The following is a 17,325-nucleotide window of genomic DNA, read 5'->3' on the forward strand; positions in this document are numbered from 1 at the left end:
CCGAAGGGCCTGTAATGTGCTGTACTCTTCTATGTTCTATTTAAATTTCTAATTTCCCACATCAGAAATTGAACTACATTATAAACACAAGAGATAACGTAGATGCTGGAAATCCAGACTAACACAAAATGTGGGAGGAACTCAGTAGGTCAGGCAGTGAGAAGCTGGGTGGTGATAGGTGGAAAAGGTAAAGGGTTGAAGGAGGAGGAATCTGCTAGGAGAGTACAGTGGACCATGAGATAAAGGGAAGCAAGAGGGGCACCAGGTGGAGGTGATAGGCAGATGAAGAGAGAGGCAGAGGAGCCAGAGTAAGGAATGGAAGAAGAGGGAAGGGGTGAGGGGAAAAATTACCAGAAATAGGCCCATCTTGGGTGCCATGGTAGCATAGCAGTTAGCACAATGCTATTACAGCTAGGGTTGTGGGAGTTAGGAGTTCAATTCTGAAGTCATCTATACATCAGTGGTTGTACATCTTCCCTGTGGAATGTATGTTTTCTCCAGGTGTTCTGGTTTACCCCAACAGTCCAAAGACATATTAGTTAGCAGGTTAATTGGCCATTGTAAATTGTCCCATGGTTAGGCTACGGTTGATTGGTGGTTGCTGCGCAGCATAGCTCAAACAGCCAGATGGGCCTATTCTACGCTGTATCTCATTCAATAAATTCTGTCCCCAACAAGCAGGATTCCAGTAGCCATCTATTTTAATTCCAGTTCCCATTCTGACAAGTTAGTCCATGGCCTCCTGTACTCTCACGATGAGGCCACTCTTGGGTTGGAGGAACGACCTCATATTCCATATGGGCAGCCTCTGACGTGATGGCATGAACATCGATTTCTCTAACTTCCAAAAACATTTCCCCCTCCCATTCTCTCTTCTTTCATTCCCCATTCTATTCATCTTCCACCACGACCCAACTTCACCCATCACCTTCTAGCTTGTACTTCCCCTCCCCCACTGTTATTCTGGCTTCTTTTATTGTCCTTTCCAATCGCAATGAAGGGTCTGGGTACAAAATGTTGACTCTTTATTCCTTTCCATAGATAATGCCTGACCTGCTGAGTTTCTTCAACATTTGTATTTGTTACTTTCAATTTCCAATACCTGTAGAATCGCTTTGTTTATCCTTGGCGTTGTTGGATTAGAATCCAGATTGTTTTTCTTTGTGACTTAGACTTTCTTTACATTTGCTTACCCGTTTGCAATCTTTTAGTAACTTGCCGTGCATTTGGTTCCATATCCTTCTAGATTATTTGTCAGCTTGTGATTCTGTTAGTACCCGCGAAACAGGTTTCTTACCTAAAACAGTCCAGACCAGTTTGTGGTATGAAGGGAAAGTATGTGCTCAGGTTCCTTCTGTTACTGTTAATCTTTACCTCCTTGCTCATTGATGCAGGTTCAACCTGTCTGATTTGACCAGTACTCTGCAATGGCTGCAGCCAAAAGGTTTCTGCCTCATTCCTGACATCTGAAAATTTTCTGGACAATACTATCGTCAGATCTGGTCAATAACTGGCCCTCAAAAAAAAATATTGAAACAATAGTTTTATTCTTCTGGTACATACACCAGTGTATAATGGAAGGATTCCCCTATAAGAGTGACTACATCTCTAAAGCTCATCATTTGTTAAAGTACTTTGGGATAATGCAAAATCAAAAGGGGAAAAGAAACATGCCGACCTACTTATGGAGAGTTTGTAAAGTATCAAAATTTGACACAACTTCACAATGAAGATAAGTTTATTTTTTTTGAAGTAGGAAGGGGTCAGAGGGAATTGCATAACTTAGAGAACTAGTCAGTTGAAAGTGAAGCTACCACTAGTGAGGATGAAAACAGAAATAAAACACCATGCAGCTTAAAAATTCAAAGATTGCAGAGGACTGTACAAGGCAGAGAGATAAAGAACTTTTGAAGACTGAAAACCAAGTATATTTAAAAGCTTTACTCTTTTCCATAGATGCTGCCCGGTCTGCTGAGTACCTCCAGCCTTTTGTGTGTGTTATCATCTTTAAAAGCTTTGCTTGACCAAGAGGAAATTTGGTCAATAGACACAAGCAGCAAGACACAATTTAGTTCTAATCAGTATGTAAACACTCTTGAACAAGCTCACACTTATAGAGTTTAAAGTGGGAAGCAGCAAGAATGTAATAATAGAGTCCAGTGAGGGTTTTAAAGGCATGTCACTGATATAGTTGGCAGTGGGCAGTGGGGTGAAGCTATGTCTCTATCAAAGGAGGTGTACGGCGTTCCTTCTCTCCACTTCTCCACAAGCCTTTGGTCAAGATGCTTAGCCGCACCCCCTCCTCCAATCAGGGTCAAATCAGGTGGTGAATGGTCGTATCAGCAGCTGGTGCATATCACAAGTCCTGGTTATACGACTAACGACACCACGCAGATAATCTGAGGAGTATTGATAATGGCCTGGGTCACCTGTCTTGTAAAACCACTGCTCAGAAGGCAGCAAATGGCAAACCACTTCTGTAGAAAAATTTGACAACAATCACGGTCATGGAAAGAGCACAATTGCACACGTCATATGACACAGCACAAAACGGACAAACATTGATAAGGAGGTACAAACACCAGAAGTGGTGCTGTGGAATAGCTCAGATCAAGATTGTGGATACACACAGCTTGCTATGGAGAAGAATAAGTATTCATTTACACATGACAGGGTGTCACAGAAATGAAAGCATTGTACAATAATCCTAGAGATCACCTGGTGTTAGACATGTCAGAATACACACAAAAAAAGTCACGTCATCGTAAATAAAGGGCCGAACTATGCAGTGGCCCAAAACGCAGTGTAAGCTCTTTATTTTAATGCAGTCAACAGCAACGTGTCAGGCATTAATAGGTCAGTTGCTAACAATTAACAAACAAATAGGAGACAAAACCTAGTTGGCTAACAGGGCGTATACTGTTAACAAACTTGAGTTTTTAAAATTAATTTATTCAAATTTCACACTGGCTGATAAAAGACTGTGGAAAAGTTAATTAAAATCAATTCTAGTGCAAAGATTTAAACGTCAGGCCTTGCTAACTCCAGGCTTGCTCAGCATAAAGTATAATGAACTCTGACAGGGAAAATGGACAAAGACTGGTTCCCTCGACTGGAGTCTAGAATAGGACAGGCACTCAACTTCAGAATGAAAAGAAATTTCTTCACTCCAAGAACATAGTAGAGTACAGCACAGGACCAGGCCTTTCAGCCCTCAATGTTGTGTCAAACTAATTAAATACCTAATTTCAAATAAACTAATCACTTTTGCCAACACAATGTCCATGTCCTTCCATTTCCAACACATTCATCTATCTATGGGCCCCTTAAATGACCCATTTGTATTTACTGTACCTCCAGCACCACCTCAGGCAGTGCACTCCAGACACCTACCACTGTAAAAAATGACTTGCCCTGATATCTCCTATGAACCTAACCTCTCCCCTCTGATCTCAAATGCATGCCCTCTGGTATTGGATATTTCAACCACTGGAAAAAAAGATACTGTCTGTCTATCTATGTCTCTCAGTCTTATATCGGATATTTCCTCAGTCTGCACTGCTCTAGAGAAAACAACCAAAGTTTGTCTAACCTCTTCTTATAGCACATGCTCTCTCATCCAGCCAGCATCCTGGTAAACCTCTTCAGTACCTTCTTCAAAGACAACACCTGGGGTAACCAGATCCGAATGCAATACTCCAAATACAGACCAACCAGAGTTTTAAAGATGCAACATAATCTTCCGATTCTTGACCTCAGCTGCTCAATTAACAAACATGCCAAATACCTTCTTTAACACCCCATCAACTTGTATGGCCACTTCCAGGGAGTTATGAACTTGTACCTCAAGATCCCTCTGCTCATCGACAACCAGTAACAGTCTTGCCATTAACTGTGCACTGTCTGTTTACATTTGATCTCCCAACAGGTTAACACCACATTTGGCCAGGTTATACTCCATTTGCCATCTGGCTGTTCACATCTATTAGTATGGAGCAGGTGCTTGGGAAGCTGGAAAGTCTGAACGAAGGTAAGTCACTAGACCAGATGGATTATACCCCAGAGTTCTAAAAGAGATACCTGAAGAAATTGTGGAGGCATTAGTAATAATCTTTCCAAGGTTCACTAGATTCCAGAGGCCTGGAAAGTTTGTAAATGTCACTTCACTTCTTAAGAAGAGATGGACGTAGAAGAAAGGAAATTATAGACCACTCAGCCTGACTTGTGGTTGGAAAAATGTTGGAATCTATTATTAAGGATGAGGTTTGAGAGGCACATGACAAAACAGGCCAAAGTCAGCATGGTTTCCTTACGGGTAATCTTGCCTGAGGTTGTTATAGGCGGGGGGGTGGGGGTGGGGGTGGGTGGTGGTGGTACTAAATGACTACCTATTAAATGATCCCAATGGCGTGTGCCTCAAATAGCCTCTGACAACCAAGTCCAGTTCCTGGTCTTTATATGTGGGTTAGCTACTAAGCTCAGCGGAACTGTTTCAACTGACAAAAGGGGCAGAGGCGGGTTACTGGCATCTTAAAAACCAGTCAATCTGGTGGCATGGTGCGAAGACAATAACCTATCCCTCAACGTCAGCAAGACGAAGGAATTGGTTGTTGACTTCAGAAGGAGTAGCGGACCGCACGACCCAATTTCATCGGTGGTGCGGAAGTGGAACAGGTCAAAATCTTCAAGTTCCTCGGGGTCAATATCACAAATGACCTGACTTGGTCCAACCAAGCAGAGTCCACTGTCAAGAAGGACCACCAGCTCCTTTACTTCCTGAGAAAGCTGAAGAAATTTGGCCTGTCCCCTAAAACCCTCACTAATTTTCATAGATGCACCATAGAAAGCATTCTTCTAGGGTGCATCACAACCTGGTATGGAAGTTGTCCTGTCCAACACCAGAAGAATCTACAGAAGATCGTGAACACAGCACATTGCACAAACCAATCTTCCGTCCTTGGACTCACTTTACATCACATGCTGTTGGAGCCGTGCTGCCAGGATAATCAAGGACACAACCCACCCAGCCAACACACCTTTCGTCCCTCTTCCCTCCGGAAGAAGGCTCAGGAGCTTGAAGACTCATATGGCCGGATTTGGGAACAGCTTCTTTCCAACTGTAATAAGACTGCTGAACGGATCCTGATCCGGATCAGGGTGGTACCCTCCAAATGTCCGGACCTGCCTCTTGGTTTTTTTTGCACTACCTTACTTTCCATTCTCTATGATTTATAATTTAAATTTTTAATATTTACTATCGATTTGTACTCCAGGGAGCGAGAAGTGCAGAATCAGATATCGCTGTGATGATTGTACGTTCTAGTATCAACTGTTTGGCGACAATAAAGTATATAGTAAAGATGGGGCTCGTCAGCCATTGTTATCAGCACACCTAGGAGAAGAAAAACTGATCTCAAACCTCTGCTGCCTTCCAGCTATACCCACTCATGAGGAAGGTATTGGGAGTAAACCCACAGCTGGAATCCTTAAGGCAGTTCTACATCCAGTTCAATGCTGACTGGCAACCCCTGCGATACTGCTGGTACCAAACTGTATCGGTCTCTGCCATTCCTTTGGGTTCATCAGATGCGTGGAGAGGGGGAGCTTGCTACATGAGCAACAGCTTGCTCTCCATATTGTACAGCCAAGGCTTGCACATCCAGACAGGTAGGATGCAATATCCACAGTCAACCCTGAACAATGAAGGCCTCAGACAGTCAAAATCTTGCCTGAATAATCTGTTGGAATTCTTTGAGGAAGTAACAGGCAGGATAGACAAAGGAGTCAGTGGATGTTGTTTACTTGGATTTTCAGAAGACCTTTGACAAGGTACCACACATGAGGCTGCTGAACAAGACAAGAGTCCATGGCATTACAGTAAACACACTAGCATGGACAGAGCACTGGCTGACTGGCAAAAGACAAACAGTCGTAATAAAGGGGACCTTTTCTGGTCAGTTGCCAGTGACTAGAATTATTTTGCAGGGGTCAGTGTTGGGACTGCTTCTTTTCACGTCATATGCCAATTATCAGGATGAAGGAATTGATGGCTGTCCACAGATGGCCTTAGATTAGCAGAATGAACAGAAAAGTGACAGATGGAAAACAATGTAGGTGTGCACTTTAATAGAAGGAATAAAGGTATGGACTGTTTTCTAAATGAGGAGAAAATTCAAAGGCACAAATGGATTTGGGAGTCCTCACGCAGTATTTTCTAAAGGTTAACTTGTAGGTTGAGTCAGTGTTAAGGAAGGCAAATGCAATTTTGGCATTAATTTCAAGAGGACTACAATATAAAGCAAGGATATAATGCTGAGGCTTTGATCAGACCATACTTGGAGTATTGTGAAATTTGGGGCCCCTTATCTAAGGAAAGACATGCTGGCATTAGAGAAGTTCATAAGACTGATCCCAAGAATGAGCTTAACATAAGAAACATTTGATGGCTCTGGTCCTGTATTTGCTGGAATTTATGGAGAAGAATGTGTGGGCACCTCATTGAAAACTATCAAGTATTGAAAGGTCTCGATAGAGTGGATGTGGAGAGGATGTTTCCTATTATGGGTGTGATCTATGACAAGATGGCACAGCCTCAGAATGGAGACATCCATTTCTTTAGACAGAGGGTAGTGAATCTGTGGAATTCAATACCACAGTTGGCTCTGCAAGCCATGTCATTGGGTATATTTAAGGTGGAGGCTGATAGTTTCTTGATTAATCAGGGCATCAAAGGTTGTGGGAGAAGGCAGGAGTATGGGATTGAGAGGGCTTATAAATCAACCATAATAGAATGGTGGAGCAGACTCATTCTGAATTCTGTTCCCATGTCTTATGGTCTTCATTCTGAATCCAAACAGTCAATTCATTATGGATCCCATAATCTTAATTCCTAGTTCATGTCTCATGAGGATCTTGTCAAACATTGTAAAAATCCATAGGTTACCTCCAAACACCTTCATCACCTTCTTGATAAACTCAGTCAAGTTAGCAAGTCATGATTTGCCCCATTAAAGCTATGTTGACTCTTTCTAATTAAGCCATGGCTTCAACTATTCATAAATCTTATCCCTAAGAATCCTCTCCAGTAATTTATCTACCACTGGCACAAAGCTCACCAGTTTATTGTTTACAAGATTATCTCCCTTCTTCAATAATGAAGCAATATTAGCTACTTGCCAGTCCTCGAAGACCTTGCCTGTGGCTGGAACTGTATCTTTTTCTACTGCAGAGCCAGACACAACTGAGTTCATATATGAGTAGAATCATTAAATTCTTGAATGCACAGAAAATCAAAGAATATGCAAACAGTACAAAAAACAAAGCTTTGAAGCTGATAACTGCCCTTATTTTAATAAGAGGTCTGGCTGGCTTGCTAGATCAACTGGCCCATTTTGGAACACATAACAGCAGCAAAGTTGATCTGATATCAGCTTTGTAGATAAAAAAAAGGTTGCATTTAATTTTTTAAAAAAAGCAGAGAGATGGTGTATATCATGGCTAGAGAGTTCAGAAGAGGAAGTGGAAAAGTGGAGGCACAGACCATCATTGACTGTTAAAGCAGGTTCAAGGGACCAAGTGTTCTGTTTCTTACATTCTATTATAAAGAAAGTAGTCTTTTAAATAAAAAATATTTCACTAAGTACCAAACATAAGATAATCTATGTTAATCAGTTTTTTTGCAGGTCAAAAAGTGGAATAAAAGCAAATTGCTGTTATTTCTCAGTGGATCAGACAGATCTTGCATCACACTTTTTGTAAAGGCAATTATCAATCTCATGTCTGCTTTCTTGCCCCACTGATACACTCCTTGATTCTCTAAGTGTCCAAAACTCTACTGGATTAATCTTACATACACTCGTGCGTGCCTTTGGTACTCTGCAGAATGGAATTTAAAATTCATAGCCTTTGCAGCTTTCATCTTCCAGCACTTTGCTTTCAGATCCACATTCTGTAATTTTTACTTTATTCAAAGTACTGAAGTCATGTACTGTAGCTACGTATCATTTGGTATTGGCACAGTCATTTTTAGAACATTTTAAATGATGCACATCAAGGCAAATGGAGTCTATTACCCACAAATTTGGGAAACTCAGAAGTGTAGTAGTTAGCATACCAGCATTACAGCACCAGGGATCACTGATCAGGGTTCAGCTCCTGCCGTTGCCTATAAAAAGTTTGTACATTCTCCCTTGATTGCATAGGTTTTCTCCAGGTGCTTCCCAGATTCCAAATAGGTACAGTTGGGGTTGGTAAATTGTGGCCATGCTATGTTGGCACCAGAAGGGTGGGGACAGTCGTAGGCTGTCCAGAATTTGATTTGACATAAACTGCAAGTTATGATGTTCTGATGTACATGTGACAAATAAAGCTAATCACCTTCTTCAAACTCACCCTTAATTACCTGTCATCATACAGCAGGTGTCTAAGCTCTGGTTGGCTGCCAGGGCTTAAGTTCTGATGCTACCAAAAAAAATGGCTGCAAAATAACAGTCGATCACCATTACAAAATAAAATCTACTTGCAAATGTCATATATACATTTCGGACAAACATGGATGAAAATCCTGAATACTGAACGCAAAAAAGGGGCAATTACATAATAATTAAATCTGAGCAGAATTCCTTTGCAGTGACAATCCAACTTTAAGTTTTAAAAAACAGAAGTTGCAGGAAACAGCAAATGTAGAAAGAGAATTGTTAACATCTCAAGATTCTTCACCTGTTTCTACCACCCCCCCCGTGTTCTCAGCAGTGTTTTTATTTCAGATTGCTAGCATCTACAATTTTGATCTCTAAACCCCAAATTATTTTCTGTGGCTTGTGTTGCTTTTTAATGTCCCTTTCTAGTTATTTGTTCAAGTGATGTGGCTGATTGAATATTTAAATGCCTATCCACAATTGCCACTGAGAAGGTAATACCTTCCTGAGGCACTGCAACTTCTGCAACACTGCAATTGGTTACCAAGCTGGTATGAAACCCATAAATGCAGAGTTAACAGAAGCTTCATAAAGGTTTCAAATTTGATTCAACTTTTTGCATTCGTCTGGGTGAATAACAAACAAAATTAGTATGAGAAATTGGGCCCCTTGCCCCTGCTCCACCTTGCAACAAGATCTGGTTGATTTCCCATTTTCGTACTTTGCGGTACTGCTAATACCTTAAAACTCATTAAGCCATTCAGTTTGCTGAAAACTGGGGCCAAGTCTTCACAGACCTCTGGTACAATTCCAAAGCTTCACCCAGACATGCTGACAGCTTTGCTGTACACTGTTCAGTCTGCCAGGAATGACCCAGAGCTTCCAGTAGTTCTTCCTTCACTGATCTGACCCCCACTCTCATTTCCATCATTTGCTCTGAATTGCCTTACACAAGCTTAACAAACAGCAACTTGCCTTTGATCAGAACACATTGGCACTGTTAGGATTTATTATGGCATCTAAAGGAGCTATACTGTCAAGTAATACTCCCACACCAAACCCCAAAGATATTGCTGGATTTTTCAGTTTCAATTTATACTCTTTCTTACTGGTCTCTAATAGAATTTAAATTATGAACAGCCAGTTTCAATCTACCTTTGCATCCTTACCACCCCTCCCTGAAACATTTAATGTGCTTGCTTTCTCACTTTTCCAGCTCTAATGAAGACGCATTGACAGGAAAGACAGTTTTCTTCGCCACAGATGCTGCCCGACTTGCAGAACTTTTCTAGCAGTTCAGTTCAGTTTTCGTTTCAGTTCAGTTGTTTCTAGTCTGACTTCAAGCTGTCAGTGAACCAGCTCTCAACCCATTTTAGCTCAGATGCAGGGCTCAATACAAAATGTCAATTCCTTCCCCACTATGTACAGATAGAGATTTTGTTGTTTTTTTAAAAAAAAGTTTTGTTCAGATTTTTATTTGTTCTATTTTGTTGTTCTAAGTTCCAGTATCTACACTCTCATGTCTAACTCCATTGCCAGCATATCACCCTAGTTCCCCGTGCCCCAATCTCATTAACCAACAGTCCCTGGGATCTTATCAATACAACTAAAAATCAAAATAAGCAATATCCACTCCTTCAAAAGGGTACAGAGGAGATTTACCAGGATGCTGCCTGGTTTAGGAAGTATGCATTAAGGGAGCAAGAAGGGCCGAGATGGCCTGTTTCCATGCTGTAATTGTTAAATGGTTATATCGGCTTTACTCTTTGGAAAGAAGGAAGAGAGGAGACATGATAGGGTTATACAAGATATTAAGAGGAATAGATAGAGTGGACAGCCAGTGCCTCTTCCCCAGGGCTCAATACAAGAGGACATGGCTTTAAGGTAAGGGGTGGGAAGTTCAAGGGGGATATTAGAGGAAGGTTTTTTACTCAGAGAGTGGTTGGTGCGTGGAATGCACTGCCTGAGTCAGTGGTGGAGGCAGATACACTAGTGAAGTTTAAGAGACTACTAGACAGGTATATGGAGGAATTTAAGGTGGGGGGGGGTATATGGGAGGCGGGGTTTGAGGGTCGGCACAACATTGTGGGCTGAAGGGCTTGTACTGTGCTGTACTATTCTTTGTTCCCTTTAAGCCAGTTTGTTGGAAACCTACTGAGAAACAACTTTTAGCAGATTATTCAAACATTTCTTCCCTTTCGTGATCCACAACATTGCTCTTACTGACTTCAAAGCTCATACCTGTTTCCAAACAGCCATTCAGCCCATCCACACTGTTCTGACCCACAGAGTACACTCCTCCCCTATTACACAACCAATGACCACTGCAAACTGTTTGCACCGCACAAAGGCCATTTACCACAGTTTAACGTTTAATAAAGAGGTTTCTTCTGCTGAAACAAACGGGTCCGCGTTTTATTTGGGGTTACTATTTTTCTTGTTTTGGAAACGGAATCGAACGGGAAGAGTTTGCACCGAGTGCAGGGGCAGGAGGAGGGGATCGCAGAGTGAAGGTCGTGTGAGGAGACCGAGGAGGGCTTGCATACTCACACCACCAGCCTGGAGAGGAGCCAGGACACCATCGCTACAGCGACCGTTGGGATTCAAACCGGCGGCTTCTCGTTACTCCTGTCCGGTCCGCTTTTGTCGTGGGGGCGGGGCCGAGCGAGCTGCCTCTATTGGGTCCGCTTTGCCCAGTGCGCTAATCTTCCCCACCCACACTTGGCGATCTCACTCTGTGTAGCCCCCTTTTTATAGTGCTTGGTGGATGTCAGTCAGTTGGTGCTAGAACACCTCCCCTCACCAAGACTCGGGAAGATCCTCCAATGGGGGGGAGGGTCTTTTGGATTCGTGGGGTGACTGTGCCCCTTGAGGAACCACGTGCAGTGTGTGTGCGCGTGTATATACACGTGGTGGAGGTACTGGTTTCCCCTTCAGAGTCAGTTTTGGTAAAGGAAATGCCGCCTCGAACTAGTCCCGCCTTCTCCCCTCAAGGAACTTGCTTTGAGCGGCTTGACTCTTAACTTGGTCCGCCTTGCCGGGTCAGGAGCAGCTTCCAACCAGTTCGCTTACTGAATCAGGCGCTGGCTCTCTGTGGGTTATCCTGGTGAAAATATTGATTCTGCCCAGTCCGAATTGAGAAGAGCTTCCTCTATACGTTAATTGCTTTTTTTAAAAAAAGTGGCAGAATCTTTTACCTCCGCTTGTTTGCAGAACGAGATCAGCCACCAGTTAAAAAACACCTGCTTTCCTTCCTTACTGGATTACACAACTGTATAACTCTTGGAGGACTAACAGTCCTCCTTGTTCCTGCTGGTCCGCTTCGACGGCTAGGGGCGGAGCTAAAGGAGTACGCATGCGCCCTCTGTTTCGCGGCAGCTGCTTCACCCAGGTCCGCCTGGCCGTTGACAGTTTAAAACATGGAGAGGGCGCATGCGCTTCAACGTAGCCCGAGCGGTGGTTTGCGCAATCTGACGTGTGAATATGAAGTGTTGTTAAAGTTTACTTTTATATGATTTCCCCCCAGTGAAAAATATCTCCAACGACCAAATGATTGGAGCTTGAAGGTGTCTCTTAAATTACCTCTTATTGGTTCGATTTGTATTCAGTTTGGATCTTTAGATTGTTTCTCCTGTCTGTCACACTTTCTGGTTTTCTCCGGCCTCCACCCTCAACCTTTTGTTTCACTGGGTTGCATTCTACGCACACACGCAGCTTTTGCGGTCAATCTCGCAAGTTCCGTTTTTGATTCTGTGCTTTATGATGTTCTCAGTCCCAAGAAAAACAGCCTGCTGGAGGAATTAAGCAAGTCGATCAGCATCTGCGGGGGTAAAGAACTCGCGGTGTTTCGGTTTTGCACCAATCCTGCTGCAGAGTTTCGGCCCGAAACATCGATACTGTAATTCTTTTCCTCCCGCAGAGCCTCCTCGACCTCCAGCAGATTGTTTGTTGTTCTAGATCCCAGCATCTGCAGGCTCTTGTGTCTCCTTCCGTGGGGGTGCCAGTGATTAATATTAATGACAAGCCCATAGCCGTCCACAGCTGTTTCAACCATACCTTGCTCTCTGCTTTCTGTATTTGTATTTTTCTCCCAGTTCCTCTGTCAGTGTTACATGAACTCTGCTGATAAGGTGTGCTTTCCTTAAGCATCATGGACAAAATGCTGGAGGAACTTGGCAGGTCGGGCAGCATCTATGAAAATAAACAGTCAACGGTTCTGCCTGAGATTCTCCTTCAGGACTGAGAAGGAAGGAGGGAAAATGCCAGAATAAAAAAAGGTGGGGGGAGGGGAAGGAGGCTAGGTGGAAGGTGATAGGTGAAGCCAGGTGGGTGGGAAGGGTCAAGTGCTGTGGAAGAAGGAATCTGATAGTAGAGAAGAGTGGACCATAGGAGAAAAGGAAGGAGGAGGGCACCGGGGGAGGTGAGAGAAAAGTGAGAAGAGGTAAAAGGCCAGAGTGGGGAATAAAAGAAGGGGGGGTGGGATATTTTACCGGAAAGAGAAATCAATATTCATGTGATCAGGTTGGAGGCTAAAAAGATTGAATATAAGATGTTGCTCCTCTGTTCTGAGGGTGGCCTCATTTTGCCACAGGTCAGATTGGGAAAGGGAATCGGGATTAAAATGTTTGGCCACTGGCCATGCTCCTTAAGCGTACCTTCCAGCTGACCATAGTCAACAGAATATCCTTGACTATCATCTATTTCCTGTGTTTTGACTCTTAGCTAGTGCAAGGACAGGTTCCTCTGGTCCATAAGATCATAAGATAGAGGCGTTGAATTTGGCATTTGGCCCATTGAGTGTGCTCCACCACTTCATCACGGCTGATCCATTTTTCTTCTCGGCCCCAATCTCCTACCTTCTCCCCGTATTCCTTCATGCCCTGACTAATCAGGAACCTATCAACCTCTGCCTTAAATATACCCAATAACTTAGCCTCTTCAGCTGCCTGTGGAACGAATTCCTCAGATTCACTACTCCTCATCTTTCTAAATTGACACCCCTCTATTCTGAGGCTGTGTCATCTGGTCTTAGACTCCCCCACCATAGGATATATCCTCTCCACATCCACTCTATTGAAGTCTTACAACAGGCGATAGGTTTCAATCAGTCCACGCCTCATTCTTCTGAATTCTGGGGTGCACAGGCCCAGAGTCATCAAATGCTCTCCATATGACAAGCCTTTCAATCCCAGGATCATCTTTGTGAACCTACTTCGAACCCTCTCCAATTGCAGCACATCCTTTCAAAGATAAGGGGCCCAAAACTGCTCATAATACTCCAAGTGAGGCCTCACCAATGCTCTATAAAGCCTCACATTATGCCCTTGCTTTTCTATTCTAGTCCTCTTCCTCCTGAAATTAATGTGAACATTGCATTTGCCTTCCTCACCACAGACTCAACCTGCAATTAACCTTTAGGGAATCCTACACAAGGACTCCCAAGTCCCTTTGCACATCAGATTTTTGAATTTTCTCCCCATTTAGAAAATAGTCTACCCTTTTATTTCTTATACCAAAGTGCATGACCATACACTTCCCAGCACTGTATTCCACCTGCCACTTCTTTGCCCATTCTAATTGGTCTAAGTCCTTCTGTAACCTCTCTACTTCCTTAAAACTACCTGCTCCCCCACCTATCTTTGTATCATTCACAAACTTGGTCACAAAGCCATTAATTCCATCATCCCAAGTCATTGTTACATAACGTAAAAAGAAGTGGTCCCAACACAGACACCTGTGGAACATCACAGCTAACCTGAAAAGACTCCCTTTGTTCCCTCCTTCCCATCAGCCACTGTTTTGCCCATGTGTCTTTCTTATAATACCATGGGCTCTTACCTTGTTAAGCATTTTCCTGTGTGGCACCTTGTCAAAGACCTTCTCAAAATCCAAGTACACAACATCAACTGATTCTCCTTTGTCTATCCTGCTTGTTATTTCTTGAAAGAATTCCAAGTGATTTGTCATACAAGATTTTCCCTTGAGGAAACCATGCTGACTACAGCTGATTTTATCATGTGCTTCCAAGTACCCCGAACCGCATCCTTAACAATTGACTCCAACATCTTCCCAGCCACTGAGGTCAGACTAAATGGCTTATAGTTTCCTTTCTTCTGCATCTCTCCCTTCTTGAAGAGTGGAGTTGCATTTGCAATTTTCCAGTCTTCTGGAACCATTCCAGAATCTAGCGATTCTTAAAAGATCATTACTAATGCCTCCGCTATCTCTTAAAAAAAACCTCTTCTTCTCTTACCACTATCTCAAGAAAAAAAAATCATTTGGTGCTCACAATATGGTCTCTGCTATGCCAGAGAAACCAAATGTGAGCACTTTGCGGTACAAGGGAAAGGGAGTCACAAAGAATGTGGCTGGTCAAGTAGCTGAGTATCAGCAGGTAGGCATTTTGGAGACAGTAACTCTGACTCTAGTTTTGAAGGTCGTTCTGGAAATGGTGGAGCTCATAGTACTCAAGGCAGGTTGGGATTGGCGCATTCCTGCTCTTTGTTAAACACATTGAGGAATTTAATGGCTTTGTTGCAAAGTTTGAGGGGCAGGTAGTTTTAAGAATGTAGAGAGGCTACATAAGAACTTAGGTGAAGTGAATGGGCAAAGAAGTGGCAGATGGAATACAGTGTCAAGAAGTGGATGGTCAGGCACTTTCGTAGAAGAAATAAAAGGGTAGACTATTTTCTAAATGGAGATAAAAATAAAAAATCAGGTGAAAAGGGACTTGAGACATCTTTTAAGATTCCCTAAAAGTTAATTTGCAGGTTGAGTCAGTGGTGAGGAAGACAAATGTGATGTTAGCTTTCATTTCAAGAGGACTAGAATATAAAAGAAAGGATGTAATGCTAAGGCTTTATAAGTCACGGATGAGACCTCAGTTGGAGTATTGTGAGCAGTTTCGGGCCCGTTATCTTAGAAAGGATGTGTTGACACTGGAGAGCTTCAAAGGAGGTCCACAAAAATGATTCCGGGATTGTCATATGAAGAGTGCTTGATGGCTCTGGGCCTGTATTCACTGGAATTCAGAAGAATGAGGCGTGGCCTGATTGAAACCTATCGAATATTGAAAGGTCTTGATAGAAGGGATGTGGAGAGGATGTTTCCTATGGTGGGAGAGTCTAAGATCAGAGGGCACAGCCTCAGAATAGAGGGGTGACCGTTTAGAATGGAGATAAGGAGAAACTTCTTTAGCCAGGGAGTGATGAATCTCCACAGGCAGCTGTAGAGGCCAAGTCTTTACATGCATTTAAGATAGATGTTGATAGATTCTTGATTGGTCAGGACTTGAAGGGATACGGGGAAAAGGCAGGAGTTTGGGGCTGAGAGGGCAATGGATCAGCCATGATGAAATGGCAGAGCAGACTCGATGGGCCAAATGGCCTAATTCTGCTCCTATATCCTATGGTCTAATTGATTAAATAGAGTCAGTCATAGAGTTATATAGTATAGTAACTGGCCCTTCAGTCTGACTTAAACATACTGACCAAATGGTCTGCTTAAGCTAGTTCCATTTGCCTGTGTTTGGCCCATATCCCTTTAAACCTTCAATAAAGGAGGCATGATTGGTAAATCTGCAGATGATGTTACATTTTGATGATGTGATTGCCAGTCAGTATGGCAGTCTTAGGCTAGAGCAGGGGTTCCAAACCTGGGGTCCATGGCATTAAAAATATTTATTTATTTATTGAGACGCAGCATGGAATAGGCTCTTCTGGCCCTTGGAGAAGTGCTGGCCAGCAATTCCTTGATTTAACCCTAGCCTCATCACAGGTCAATTTACAATGACCAATTAACCTACTAACTGGTACATCTTTGGACTGCAGGAGGAAACCGGAGCACCTGGTGGTCTCGTGGAGAATGTACATCTTTACAGTCAGCGGCAGGAATTGAACCTGGGTCACTGGTACTCTAAAGCATTGAGCTAACGACTATGCTACCGTGCTGCCCGTATGGGTTAGGAACCCCTGGGCTAAAGGATGACATTGATTACAGATTGAAAGTAATCCTGAAAACTGTGAGGAAGCACCTTGGAAGGGCTAGTAGTGTTAAAACATACTCCATGATTGGTCGAACCCAAAAATTATCAAGGAACAGGAGACCTTGGTGTACAACGTAAAGATTAGCTTTATTTGTCACAAGTATATCGAAACATGCAGTGAAATGCATCACTTGCATCAAATCAACCCAGCGAGGATTGTGCTAGGGGCTGTCCACAAGTGTTGCCATTCTTCTGTGCCAACGTTTCATGCCCACATCTAACCCGTACAGTTTTGGAATGTGAGAGGAAGCCCACATGGTCATAGGGAGAATGTACAAACTCCTTACAGACAGCAGTGGGAATTGAACCCCGGCTGGAGATTGTGCTAACCACTACCCTAACACCCCTGGATCCAAGGACCTTGAAGGTGGCAGGAGCAGTTTTTGGACTGGTAAGTAAATTATACTTGCCTTCGTTTGCTGGGGCCATAGAGCAAGGATGTTGTAAAACATTGGCTGGGCCAAAGTGAGATAATGTATACAAGTTCTGGCAGCCACACTATAGGAAGGCTATGTTTGCACTGGAGGGAATGTGGCTGAGGTTTACCAAGACGTTGCCTGGCAGGAATCAGGAGGAGAGACTGCATAGGATAGGTTTATTTTCCTTGGAATGAAGGAGGCTGAGAAGGGACTGACTGAGGTGTTCAAAATTATAAAGGGCATGAAATTCTTGGTTGCTGCAACTGTAACGAAACTCAATTTCCATCGGGATCAATAAAGAATATCTGTCTATCTATCTATCTAAATGGTTGAACAGTAAACTACTTTTCCCTGTAGCAGATGTGGTTAGAATAAAAGGGCAAAAGCTTAGGGAAGGGATAGGAATTTCTACTGCCCTCACAGGTTGTGTACAAAGCTAGGCAGA

At 43.0% G+C, this 17,325-nt stretch overlaps 1 protein-coding gene across 3 annotated transcripts in view; it reads right to left on the reverse strand.

The window, feature by feature from the left end:
• Window positions 1–11,741, reverse strand: part of LOC140201849 (receptor expression-enhancing protein 1-like) — a 67,099-nt gene extending 55,358 nt beyond the window's left edge. For 2 of the 3 annotated variants that reach the window (XM_072266574.1, XM_072266572.1), the window contains exon 1: window positions 10,968–11,741. Coding sequence is in view for 1 of the 3 variants with exons in the window: in XM_072266572.1 (XP_072122673.1) it covers window positions 10,968–10,999 (32 nt within the window). In the remaining 2 variants the exon portion in view is untranslated. The remainder of the gene's footprint in view (window positions 1–10,967) is intronic. The other variant, XM_072266573.1, reaches the window with a different exon arrangement.
• Between the last annotated feature and the right edge of the window lie 5,584 nt (window positions 11,742–17,325).

The sequence above is a fragment of the Mobula birostris genome, chromosome 8 (assembly GCF_030028105.1).
Source record: "Mobula birostris isolate sMobBir1 chromosome 8, sMobBir1.hap1, whole genome shotgun sequence".
Taxonomy (NCBI): Eukaryota; Metazoa; Chordata; class Chondrichthyes; order Myliobatiformes; family Myliobatidae; genus Mobula; species Mobula birostris.